Consider the following 13,984-nt stretch of genomic DNA (forward strand, 5'->3'; position numbering starts at 1 on the left):
TATATCTCTCTATATATATATCAGTAAATGTAACTCTTCATCAGTCTCCAAAACTTCTTCATCACATCTGTTCCTGGCTCAGAATATTTTCATAACATCTACCATATGATAATGTACTGTATGCTGACGTTCACTTGCTGTGCATGAAACCATAGATGAGAACAAACTGCAGAGTTTCCGCCATAGCTTGAAGTAAAAAAATCTTTTCCCTGACTTCCATAGTCACAGTGGGCTGAAAAAAAAGTGATCCATCTAATGTTATGTGTCCCCATTAAGTGGTGAAAATTAATGTGAGGGAATTGGTCTTCTTTCTAAAGGAAATGTTATCTGGTAATTTGTGCATTACCTGTACATGGCCTATTAAAAGAAAAGCAAACCAGCAAACTCATAGAACACACCCAAGACCATACCCAAGACACAGATAAAGATTATTTAATAATAATAAGTAATAATTACTTATTACTTATTACGTGCATCATAATCAGAATAAAATGATTTGTATTTTAATTAAGTAAATCCTAATTATCAAGTTAAACTATTTTACATTTAAATTGGCAGATAAAATATATTTTTTCCAAATCCATCAGGCTCAGGATGTACAACCAAAGTGAAGCAGTAGGAACACTCCACTGCCTCTGTTCAGCTAGTTTCCCCTCTAAATTTGTTCATCCCTCCTGGCTGGCTGTGTTACAAGAGGTCCTCCAGATGGCAGTATTATTACATATGGGCATTGCTGTTCAGTTAGTAGGCCAAGAAAGTGCTTCGAAATCCACATTGTTCTTAAAACTACAATTTTCCTTCTCAAACAACTCATTTTAACTCACATTAATTAACTCATAGGTAATCACTCCACCTCTCCTTTCCAACACAAACCTGCACAAACCTGCAGAAAATACTTTTAACATAATCTAATCAGGTTTCACAAAGACAAACTCTTACTCTAAAGATATATTAACACTAACACTACCTGGAACTGGATCAATGGCCACCATAACATAAAAATGGCAAAGTAGACTTTTTCTTAATGAATATATTTTATTAGATTCATTTATTTGGACTAATAGCATTTCAGTCATTTTATACATCTGCTTGCCTGACTGCATATCACTGTTTGTAATCTGGTAACAGTGCTATCTCATTTGAAGTTGCATTGATCATTGTTTTTTTTTTTGTTTTTAGGCCACAACAAGCTAAAACATCTACATGTCTGACATATTATTGCAGACTCAAAGAAACATTGGCATTCATTTGGAGTTCTGTTTGTGTCCACCTAATTAATGGAAGCCCTGTATACACTCTTCTTTAAGCTCATGTCTTTAGCTAAATGCTCCACTATGTTCACCGTCTGCTGGGCAGGTAGTGCACAGTGGGTTTATCAGAGCTGCTTTCTGCTGCAGACAATGTTGATGAGCGTGCTGTGACTGAACCAACACAGTACATTTTTTTTGGCTCTTAAAACCAAAACAATCAACTGAAAGAGGCTGAAAAGCTCAGTCGAGCTGAAGGGAACTGCAGTGTCGGGTGATAATCATCTGTGCCTTTAAATAACTATTCACAGACATCTAAAGGAGTTGCTAATACCCTAAGAAGTGGAAACAAAAACACACAACAAGGGACAAAGGGTCAAAAACATGTCATTTATTGCACTTGACTGGTGCTGTTGAAACAGAACAATTGAGGTTCCAATACAAAAGCTAATAGGCTTTTACTAGGTCAGTCCTTTCAGTGTTTTGGTGGTGGTGGTGTTGGGGTGGGGGTGGCTGGTATGGTGCTGTGGCCATGGTCACTGGAGACACAAACACACACACAATCACACAATCTACTGTATCCTTTTTAAGACCTTAAACTGCCCTACCTCTCCTCCTATCCCAAACTCTGAAGGTCAGCACAGTATTTTTGGACTTACCCAGTGTATCATGGGAAAATTGGGACTAAAATCATCTGTGCATGATAACACTTCAGTTCAGTGCACAGTATGTTAAGCAGTTGTGGGTGGCTAGCATTATCCACAGTATGAAGAAAGACATTTCTATAATCCAAAGGTAAAGCTGGTACAAACCAATAGTTTGCCAGTCCTTTAAAGGGCACTATAGTATTTTGCAACCTGGACCTTATTTTGTATTTAATCAGGACAACATTTTGGTTGGTTCAGTATTAGGCAACCACGAGAGCAAGCAGGGAAACAGGGCTGCAACGTAATCCTGGTTGGGAAAAAATAATGAATCTGATTATTTTTTGTTTTCATCATTTTATTATAGTGACTACATGTATTTTGGTAAGTGGTGTCATAGTGGCAAGTCAGAGTGGCTTTGGTAAATGTTATATTGAGATATAAAATTAGACAATCTAGTCTATGCCCATATAGGTTGATGCTGAGTTAATATATGTGTTTCCATAAAGTCCTGCCAGTGTTTGCTCCTCTCTCCCTCCGTCATCGCTCAGTCCCGCCCCTCCCTGTGCGTCTGCACGCAGCCCACTTCTCACAAACTCTCAACAACATGGAGGGATCCTCAGTGCCAGTCGACACTGCTGAAGACCTGGCTAGTAAAAAGAAAAACAACGGTTCAGTCAGTGTTTCCCACACATACGCTTCACTTTGACGGCCGCCCAGGTGTATTTAGCAACACATTGTAGCATTTATCAGAGTTATTACATTACAAGTCACGACACGGTGGATATTTTACAAGACAGTGAACACACCAATCAGATGTTGTTTGTTAGCTACCACGTTTTGTTTTGACAGGCTACGCTGTTAACTCGCCTCCTCAACATGCGGAAAGTCCAGAAGACGACTTTATACAACATAGCTTACTACTGATGAAGAAAGCAGATATACAGGGAGGGAGAGACTGAAAGAAGCAAAGCATGCTGACGTGTTTGCAGCAGAGGTAAGTTAGGTCTGAGTGTGAAGAGTACTGAAGGAGGCAGATTCAGAAAGTGAGTGAACACTTAAATAGGGTGGAGACAGGTATAATTAAAATGGTGAAATAAGAAAAAAGCTACTACAAATAGTAAAAAGATGCCCCCTAACACTCCCCCCAGCCTAATTAGCAGAAAATACCGATATATATTTTATACCAGTATTCAGCCTAACAGTACCGGGATATGACGTTTTGGTCCATATCGCCCAGCCCTAGTAAATGTAATAATATATACAAATTGGAGCAATTTTGATACAGTTAAGGGGAAAAACGGGGTTTTAGCATTTTCATAGATGATTGTCATGTCCCACACATTTTTATCTAATGATCATGAGAAAGTTTCCATAATGACAAGATCAGAAACAATTATATGATAATAATCCTCATTAACTTTCTGACTTTCTGTAAAACCTTAAGTGCAAATCCTAAAACTAAACTAGCCCTTGGCTGAAGTGAGGACTGGCTAAATGTCATCTGTAAAACTGAGCTCTTTTCCATTTCTATGTTAAATAATAATTCAAGAAGTTTTTGAGTATGTATTATATTAAAATAAGTTCATATGCAGACCTAATCATTCAACTTTTGCAAGCCTGTCTTAGAAAAGATGTTCATACAGTAATTTGCAACAGCAAATACATTTTGAATTGTGATGCCAGTTTTTAATCACCATAATGAGGAAGTGTTCATCAACAGATCTGAAATATTGCAAGATGTTTCTCCTGAAAGTATTAACATAAAGTTGACTTTCAGTGTATTTCATTTGTTTTCCTACTATATCCTGTGGTGGAAAACAACAAAGGACATAATTAAAGTACTTTACTTATGTAATATTTTGAGGTACTTTAACTGAGTATTTCCATTTTATACCACTTTATACTTCCACTCAACTATATTTATCTGACGGCTGTGGTTACTAGTTCTAGGTCTGTATAACACAATAGTTTAATTCAAATATATTTGAGATCCACAATAAGTAAAAATAAGAGAAATGGAAATACTCTGGAATACAGATTTGTGTGTCAGAACATTGTTTTATTTATTTTTTCCTTCTTATTTTCTACCCCATTAATGACATCATGACCCCGCAGGTTTATCTGCTGACACCTTGGAGGGGCCGGAGTTCTAGGTTGGGAACCACTAGACTAAACTAGCTAACTGTATATAAAGTGGACCCACTTCAACAATAAAATGCTACATGTGTAATGATGCTTCAGTCACAATCTAATAATGTCATATAACATATAATCACTCACAGGGGCCATTTTACTACCAAATATGAACTTTTCTTTTAGATACTCAAAGAACTCTGCTTAAGTCAGGTAAAGATGGTGGATGCTATGGAAAACCCATTTTCACTGTGCAACAGTCATTAGAAATATGCTCTGGAAATGTTTTGGAAACAGCTAGAAAGTGGACCTTGATGTGGGATTGCCTAGTCAAACTAACATTTCCAAGGTCGAGAATGAAGTTTTCTGCTTATAAAATAAGTATTAAATCTTTACAAATTTTTTTTTGCTTTCTCTTTTTTAAGCTTAATTGACATTGGTATTCCAAAGTTCGATTGGCGTCTGTTCCTGCTGTTCCATGTACAAAATGGTAACGTGCGTGGACTTCTTGTATAGTAACAAAACAATATACTTTGACAGCATTAGCATATGGTCTACACTATATGTTGTTAGTAAATAGTATGGAATTGGGGAAACAGCTCTAATTCTCAGGATGATACAAGTACAAACACACACACACACACACAAACACTCTTGAGATGTGATTGTGATGCACTGTGCTATAGGGATGACCCAGTTTGTATTGAACTGGAATGAATGTCAGTCAGTGGATGGAGGAGATGTATTTATATTCAGTAAACAGAGACGTCACCAACTGGTTGGCTGGCATGGAGGAATGATCAAATGAAGGATGTTCACTTAGTCATAGTGCTTCATTACAGACATTGTTCAAAAATAACATGTAGAAAGATATTTCATTGTAAAGCATTCTCTTTTCATTGACAGGCTTGGACAAGCTCAAGCATAGCTCAATCACATAAAACATTTCTTTGTCATAAAACTTTCTAAAAATCCATTCATACGTCTTATGGACCAAAATTTTTTACAAATACATATTCTGCCTCAACTATAATACAATATAGAGCTGGGTGAGATTTTCTAAACAAGATTTCTATGATTGGGCTTGTGGTGAGTTGTGTACTTTATGCATTAGCACTTCCAACACTGTCTTTGGCAGTTTCTAATCTTTTTCAAAAGTGCAACTGATCCAAAATACCCCTTCATTCAGACTGATACGTTCTCTTTACAACGGTACTGGTACCTATGCTCAAAAAGCCTGGCTTTATAATATATATTCTTTTTATGTTCCTGCTTAAGCTCCAAAAATCTCCAGTTTTTTTAACATCTCCCTCTGGGTTAAATGGCTGTTCAGATAGGCAACTGTGCGTATATACATCCATATCTCTATCTACAATCTGTGCTGTACAGTCATATAGTCTCAGAAGGCCAGCTATGTCAGCTTTGCACAGCGAGAACCACAAACCTCCATGTATCTTTAAAACACAAGCAGATCTGCAACAGAATATCAAGACCACAAATTTCGAGAATAAAATTGTAATATTTTGAGAAACATAGAAATGTTACGAGAAATTGTCATTTCAGGAGAAGTTATAATGTTAGACAAATAAAGTCATAATGCAACTTTACAAGGGAAAAGTCTTAAAGTGGTCATTTTATGCTCATTTTCAGGTTCATCATTTTATTTAGGGGTTGTACCAGAACAGGTTTACAAGGTTTCATTTTCAAAAAACGCCATATTTTTTTATAATGGATTCTGTATGAATGTATATTTTCTGCTATGTAGCAGAAGGGAGTTACAAACTCAATTTCACTCTATAACTTCACTCTACAACAAACCTACCTACCTACCTTCTACAAGATCTTTGTTGGGAGTTGTGCATGCGCAGTACCTAGTGAAGAACTACTAGCCAATCAGATGCAGAGAACGGTGGGCCCTGACAAGCCGGCTTCGGTTCAGCCGTACATGTTCCGAACCAGCTTCACAACCTAGACTGGAGGAAGAGTGGTACGTTTTTTGTAACAAATGTATCTTTCATACCTAATGTTGTAACTGTGCACTGTCTCTACATCACAGCAGCCATGTTTCCATCCAATTGTCATGCGAATTTTAAGCGTACTTTTGAAATGTCACAAAAAAAGACCAAAAAAAAGAAATTGCGAAATATATGCGTTTCCATCAGTTGACGTTACACATGGCTGTAATAAACAAGATGTATTGATTCCAAACCAGAAACAAAACCAGTCGCATGAACCTGATGGCCATTGATCTTAGAAAAATGGAGAGAGGTCCTCAGGAATGTGTTTCAAGCGGGCAAATTGCTACCAGCCATGTCTCTGCACGTTATAGGAAGATCCGGCGTTGTGCCGAGTTTTACATGGACCTCAAAATAATGCTTTTAAACGCTATAATATCCTTTATGGTGATAAATGTATGAATGTTTAGAGTTGTTAATATTTTATTACACTCAGTAGAAGCAGCATTCACTGAGATTCAGAAAAAACATGTGGTGATAACCCCGTTTGATCAGTGTGCAGAGCAAAGGATCTGAAAAGGACCTTTAAGAGGTGAATGCATAATTCGGCAGAACAGCTGATGAAGGCTACCTGCCCAGATTTGCATCCATTTCTCAGCACAAACGAGCCGCGAGGTGCAGGAAATTCTCGGCAGGCGTGCAGAACTCTGCACAACCGGGCAAGACGCCGACAGCAGAAACAGCTGATCAGACGTGAGTTACAAGTTCGCTACGACAGAACTTATTAGGGAAAAAGTGTTTCCATCTCCCATTTAACGCATTTACTCCTTTTCAACAAAAACTACCTGAAGCGAGCGTAAAAACTTTTTTGCGAAATTATGGATATTTTTTCAAATTTTGCCGTTTCCATCAACCTTTTCTAATGTGATACTTCAAAATGCACATTACAGACGTTGATGGAAACACGGCTAGTAACAACTTTATGTCCATTGACTGTCTAACAGTCGGTAGGGAGGGTGAGGGTGGGGGTGAGGGGAGGCAGCAGGCAGGAATCTTGTCACTGTGTGCTGCAACTCTGTGTTTTTCCACCGGTGTATTTGAGTGCCACACAAGCACACTAGCCGCTAGGCGAGGATTATGATGCGTGTTACAGTGACGCAACATGTTCAAGGAAGTAAAGGCTGCACAACAATCGAGCTGTTTTCAGGCAGTTCAGAGCAGTGTTTCACTAGATGGGAGCTCCCTTTGGGCTGGACTTTGGGCTTTTTCACTTTACAAATCTATTACATGCACAATAAAGATAAATAACACAATAAAGGAGAGGGGAACAGCCAAAAAGCACAATATGACCTCTTTAATATTTTTACCAATACATTTTTATAACAAAATAGAATGACTTGATTCTCAGAATATTATGGCTTTTCCTCATAAAATTACAACTCATTTGTAATATTATGAGTTTTTCCTTTCAATGACTGTTCCCCTGGAGTTGTAAATCAACTTAACTCTCAAAATATTATGATCTGTCCATGTAAATTTACATTTATTCAGTTGGCTGACGCTTTTATCCAAAGCGACTTACAATTGCTACACATATCAGAGGTCGCACGCCTCTGGAGCAACGAGGGTGGATGGGTCACAGTGGGGGATGGAACCTGGGTCACTCACACCAAAGGCATGTATCTTATCAATTGCGCCATCACATATTATGACCTTTCCCTTGTAAAGTTTCTGAGAATTACTACCTTATTTTTCTCAACATTATGATTTTTCTAAAATGTTACAATTGTGAAATTCTGCTTATACTAAGACTTTTTCTACTATCTAGCTGTTTTTATAGCATTATGACCTTTTCTCAAACTACTGCAATGTTTTCCTCAAAACTGAAGACGTTCCCCAGCAATGGCCTTAATACAGATTATTTCAAGCCACATTGAAAGCTAAAAAGCAAAAACCTAAAAAAAAATCTAGTACTTTTAAATGCCTTCAATTGGAAGTACATAAATGGATAGAAGATTGGCAGTTGAGCTGTCTGTGTGTATTTGTGTATATATTTGTTTTAGTGATATATTTGACAAAATTGTCTTTTTCCCATAACTATGTGTGTATATGTGTGCGTACGTGTATTCAGTGGTTGAGGTTCAGCAGCAGGCTGGGTAGTGACTTCAGGTCCATCTGTGGCAGCAGCCAGAAACAGTAGAGAAGCAGCCACAGCAGCAGCAACAGATGTAGCTCCCAGCTCTCACTCCACCTACACACACACACACACACAGAGGTCAAGATAAGGTCAGCAGAGACACAAAAAATCATGAGCCATTAGTTATAGAGGACAACAGAAAAAACATTTTTTATTGTTATTCTAGAACACCTCTGCTGTCCACATTTGGAGGACACAACCAGCCTTTGCAGCCCTCAGTGTCCCACAATCCATTGCAAGCTGATCACTTGTTGTTTGATTGATTGGGTTAGTCCCCATCAACCTGAGAAGTTTGTTTAATTCGTTTGAATAAAATGTGCGCTTCACATATTTACCAGATGCTTGCCTTCAAGTAATCATCAATGCTAGACTAGTAGACTAGACTAGTTGAGCTGTCAATTTCCAAAACCACTAGTCTACTACTTGGTGACAGCATTCTGTCACAGTAGAAGCCAAATTGCTTTCTTTCCTTCACTGCGGTAAGGTAGAGATAATTTGTACAGATACTGTTGATACTAAAATAAAACATTCAGCATGTATTTCATAATAAATGTGTTTATATATGAAAGCAGTATTTTGTTGGTTGTAAATCAACCAGTCACAATGCTAGTAAGGTTAGCTAATGAACAATTCTTCTGTACTTCTTGTCAGGAAAACCATTTGACTGCATGGATGAATTGGACTGTGATTACATCTCTAACAAATCAGAGAGCAGGTCAGAAAACAGGGACTGAATACAATGAACTGTTCTGAGAAAGAAAAAAACTCTGCTAGCACTTTGCAGGACGTTGGTTTTGGCACGTGAGCAAATAAAAGTAAAAGAAGGAGCCACGCACATGTTCAGCGGCTCGATGTGTAGAGTTTGGGTATTAAAGCCTAAAATATAATGTAATTAAGATGAGCAACACATCCTCCTTATGTACCTGTCCTGTGCACATACAGAGGACGGGGTGCCTGCATCCTGGTCTCTGATAAAAGCTGCAAACAACCACCGTACCTTCGGTGGCTACATGCACAGGCTCTGAAGCTACACTGCAGGCTAGGGAGATATCATGTGGGGATTGTTGAGAGTGAAGACCAAATAAAGTAAGATGAAAAACTGGTCAGTTATGTTGTCTTCAGTAACACACATCTAGCAAACAATCAACAACAGTCACAGAGAATGAAACAATGAAAACGACCACACAGAATTCATATTTAGTAATGAAACAAGGTGAACCTTCCCCATCACTCACAATGCAAACACAGTTACTGTGGGGAATACACACTCACTGGCCACTTTATTAGGTATACATTACTAGTACCGGATTGGACCCCCTTTTGCCTTCAGAACTGTCTTAATTCTTCGTGGCATACTTTCAACATGGTGTTGGAAACATTCCTCAGAGACTTTGGTCCATATTGATGTGATAGCATCACACAGTTGCTGCACATCCATGATGCGAATCTCCCGTTCCACCACATCCCAAAGGTGCTCTGTTGGACGAAGTTCTGGTGACTGTGGAGGCCGTTGCGATGTGATGTGTCTCATTGTCATGTTCATGTAACCAGTTTGAGATGATCTGAGCTGACATGGAGCATTATCATATTATTAGTTATTATTATTATTATATATTCAGGAAGAGCCCAGCCCCACCCTCCCCCATCATCCTGTGTGACTCTCCAGTCACCACTGTGGACTCCTTCCGCTTCCTGGGCTCCATCATCTCCCAGGACCTCGAATGGGAGCTGAACATCACCTCCCTCACCAAGAAGGCCCAGCAGAGGATGTACTTCCTGCGGCAGCTGAAGAAGTTCAGCCTGCCAAAGACAATGATGGTGCACTTCTACACCGCCATCACTGAGTCCATCCTCACCTCCTCCATCACCATCTGGTACGCTGCTGCCACTGCCAGGGACAAGGGCAGGAATAGCGTATCATTCGCTCTGCAGAGAAGGTGATTGGCTGCAATCTTCCTTCTCTTCAGGACCTGTACGCCTCCAGGACTCGAGCAGGAAAGATTGCAGCTGACTCCTCCCACCCTGGTCACAAACTGTTTCAGACTCTCCCCTCTGTTTCCTCTCGTGTCGGCCACAGACCTGGCACGTCGCACATAGTGGTTGTTGATTGTTGATCTTTGTTGTTGTATATTTTTATGTTGTCAGTTTATATATTTATATGTAAAAAGTATTCTATTCCGTTGCGTTACTTCTGCACAGCACAGACCCAGAATAATGCTCATGTATATATCTGTAACATTGTTCTTCCATTCCATATTTATTATATTTCTGCATTTATCTATGTTGACTGTATGTCTGTGTGCGTGTAGCACCTTATCACCACAGCAAATTCCTCGTATGTGTAAAACACTACATGGCAATAAATTCTGATTCTGATGGAGGAGGGGCCCCTGGTGTGGTCTTCTGCTGCTGTAGCCCATCTGCTTCAAGGTTGGACGTGTTGTGCGTTCAGAGATGGTATTCTGCATACCTTGGTTGTAACGAGTGGTTATTTGAGTTACTGTTTTCTTTCTGTCATCTGGAACCAGTCTGCCCATTCTCCTCTGACCTCTGACATCAACAAGGCATTTTCGTCCACACAGCTGCCGCTCACTGGATATTTCCTCTTTTTCGGACCATTCTCTGTAAACCCTAGAGATTGTTGTGCGTGAAAATCCCAGTGGATCAGCAGTTTCTGAAAGACCAGCCCGTCTGGCACCAACAACCATGCCATGTTCAAAATCTTTAACTCCTTGTGTCAAGTATAAATCTTTAAGATTTAAGATAAGCTTTTGTGCTCTGTTCAGGATCTGTTCAACACTACTGACCGACCACTAGTTAGTAGCAAATCCTAGCAACTAGTAAAAATGTTTAGTTGTGAAAGCCCTATGTAGTACACATAACTTAAAGCAAGGAGGGAATAGTTCTTACCAAAAATCAGCGTCACCATTGTCGGCTTTTCTGGTGGCTGCAGGCACGGCTGTCTGACTGCCCTGTGAGTGGGAAACACTCTTAGTATACAGTATCAGAAAGAATATTTATTCAAGCATAGTAATATGTCCATTGAGAAGAAAAATAGTGTCAACAAACCATGGACTCAGTGAAGCAAGCCCCCTTTCTGTGACGGAGAACTGGAGGGATCTGACTTTCATCTTGTCTACTGGAACTTTTAGTGTCTCTGCAGAAAAGACAAAACCCATTAGTTTAGGTCCAGGCAATGCAGTGTAAAAGCCAACACTTAAGGGCTATTCTTTCCAAAAGATATGTACCAAAGACTGTTTCAGTTCCTTTAGTCCCTGCAACCTTTACTGCAACTCGTAACTCCAGGTTTAAGGAGCTCCTTCTTTTGGTGTGAAGTTTAATATTTATAGCTGCATTAATCCTTTGTTTGGGCTGAAGAACTCCACAACAAGCTGAAAGTCAAACATTTTCGACATAATGTGTCATTATAAAGTTTAAATGGCTAACATGTTAGCAAACTATTTCCTGTTCACACATCCAGCAGTGGAGTTGTGTGTCTGACACCTGATGTAATGTAAATCTGGAAGGGGTAACCGAGGCGAAAGTAACAAGGCGATTTTCTCAGAGCCCTGACTGCATTTGCAGTCCAAGCTGTGACAGCACCTTCAGCACGCAACCCTTGATGGAGCTGCCAAATATCGCATGATTTGGTCATCGTTTCCCGCGGCCGTCTTCGGAAAACTGTTTTCGAGCACGGCAAGTAAACTTCTGTTTTTCGAATTACAAGTTGTGTCTCTCGTTTCATGTGTCACAGTAGGAGGAGGGCAGTGATAACTGGGGAGAAGACTAGACCACAGGTACAGATCACATTAGTAAGTCCTCTCCTTGGACTAGGAGAGGAAGCTGCATGCTTATATTAAGAGAGCGGCTGATATTTATTTTGGCCTGTCTCCTAAGGAGGTCAGTGCTCAAAATGCAGATCACTCATACTGTTCTTTCTAAAACAAGTTTAAAATCATTTCAAAATGTAAAATTTGTATAGGCCTATTTTTGTCCTATCTTTCTAAATGATGTTTTAATTTTTCACTGTTTCTGAAAGTGCTGCAACATGCAAATATCCCCAGTGCAGGATCAGTAAAGTTATTTTATTTGAATCATGTCAGGTTCATAAACAATCTCCATCTTACCATTTCCCCTCTGTTTTATGTGCAAACATTTGCATATTTATATATATTTATAATATATCCTTAACATAATATGAAATATTCTAAACAATTCAAGTTTGGGCTGTCAGGTTACTTTTGAAACTGAATATTTAAAATAAAAATGTAATTTAATTGTTTTTTTTTAAAGATAAAGGACAAAAGATGTTTGCAGTTACACATTAACAAGGTCACAGTCGTGTTTATTTATTAAATACAAAGGTAACACAAAAAATCTAGCTTGTATTGTTGTGTTACTTTTGTCCCAACTGACGGGGTCGAAAGTATAAAATACCACCTGATATTGATTGACCACACCTGTGAGTTAGTGACCACAGCAAAAATATATCTCTGTCTGAAACATTATCTTTTAAATCAGCTTTTTCTGAAAAATGGTACTTTCGCCCCTGCTCTCCCCTACACTTCTTTTAGCTCTGGTTCGGTTTCCACCAACTCCTGAAAAAATTATTTGTCACTTAAGCTGCTAAATGCTCCTCAGTGTTCTCTAGCTAGTCCCTAACTGCGTTTGCTGCTGAGCATGTATTGTATACATTGAGTTGATCAAGAGCTTTTTCACTGAAAACAGCTGGTTGATGAGAGGAGTGAGACTGAACCAAAACACTAAAGTTGCAGGCTTTAACACCAAAACAATGAGAAAATGTATTAAAGGAAGCCTGGGGAAGCAAGTTTGAATGGACCTTATGAAGCTGATAACATTCATCTTGAGTGAGTTTTGTTGTCTATAATTAGTGCAGTGCCCGTATACAGGGGCTGACGTGACACCTCCCTGCACTTTTTGTTCAAAATATGCATCTCACTGTATTGTATTGGTCTCACCTACAGCAGTCGGCAAGAGGCGGCTGAAGGGCCAAATAAATAAATAAATAAATGCTTTGATAGGAGCTGGTGCATTAAATAGATCTCACTCATGACAGTTACTGACATAATCACTTCCTCTTAAGTGATTGTGCCTACAAAATAAAAGCGCAAGAATGAATTGAGAGCTTTTACTTTAATAATTTAGCTGACGCTTTTATCCAAAGCGACTTACAATTGCTATACATGTCAGTGGTCACACACCTCTGGAGCAATGAGGGGTTAAGTGTCTTGCTCAGGGACACAATGGTGGATGGGTCACAGTGGGGGACTGAACCCGGGTCTCTCACACCAAAGGCATGTGTTTTATCCATTGCGCCATCACCCCCCCGTAATATTCTAAAGAGTCTGTGGCGTGCTTAACAAACCGCTTAAAAAGCCTCAGGAAACGTGATTCCTCTGAATGAGAAGTGCAGGAATTTCCTCTGCCTGGAGGTGCTGGGGAAATGAAAATAACTCTCCATAGGATTATGGATGTGGATCAATTGCTGGGACGCACACACTCCAGCACATGCTTTATTGTGAGCATGTGAAACAGTCTCTTCATAGTTAATTTGTTGAAGAGGGGAAAAAAATATATTCACGCAGGCCCACATTACGTGAAATGCAGGGAGCGAATTATACAGTGACAACGGGGGGAGTCAACTTTTTTTCCAGGTCAAAAAGAGGCACAGGCTTCAGTAAAATACAATATTACAAAGCTTACAATATCCTTACATATTTAACTAATGTGTGCAGTCCCTAGATGATGATGATGAATCAAATTCATTACACCAGTTCATGGGTT

General features: G+C 39.2%; 1 protein-coding gene across 3 annotated transcripts in view; it reads right to left on the reverse strand.

Moving 5' to 3' along the window:
- Positions 1–1,618: 1,618 nt before the first annotated feature.
- Positions 1,619–13,984, reverse strand: part of clmna (calmin a) — a 69,803-nt gene continuing 57,437 nt past the window's right edge. For 2 of the 3 annotated variants that reach the window (XM_038728016.1, XM_038728018.1), the window contains exons 11-13: positions 11,249–11,336; positions 11,090–11,151; positions 7,322–8,233 (exon numbers count right to left, since the gene is read on the reverse strand). In XM_038728016.1, coding sequence (XP_038583944.1) covers positions 8,110–8,233; positions 11,090–11,151; positions 11,249–11,336 — 274 coding nt within the window. In that variant the 3' untranslated portion in view covers positions 7,322–8,109. Of the gene's footprint in view, positions 2,542–7,321; positions 8,234–11,089; positions 11,152–11,248; positions 11,337–13,984 lie in introns of those variants that run through there. The other variant, XM_038728017.1, reaches the window with a different exon arrangement.

The sequence above is a fragment of the Micropterus salmoides genome, unplaced genomic scaffold, assembly GCF_014851395.1.
Source record: "Micropterus salmoides isolate LMB-PRFRI ecotype aquatic unplaced genomic scaffold, ASM1485139v1 Ms_hic_scaffold_19, whole genome shotgun sequence".
Taxonomy (NCBI): Eukaryota; Metazoa; Chordata; class Actinopteri; order Centrarchiformes; family Centrarchidae; genus Micropterus; species Micropterus salmoides.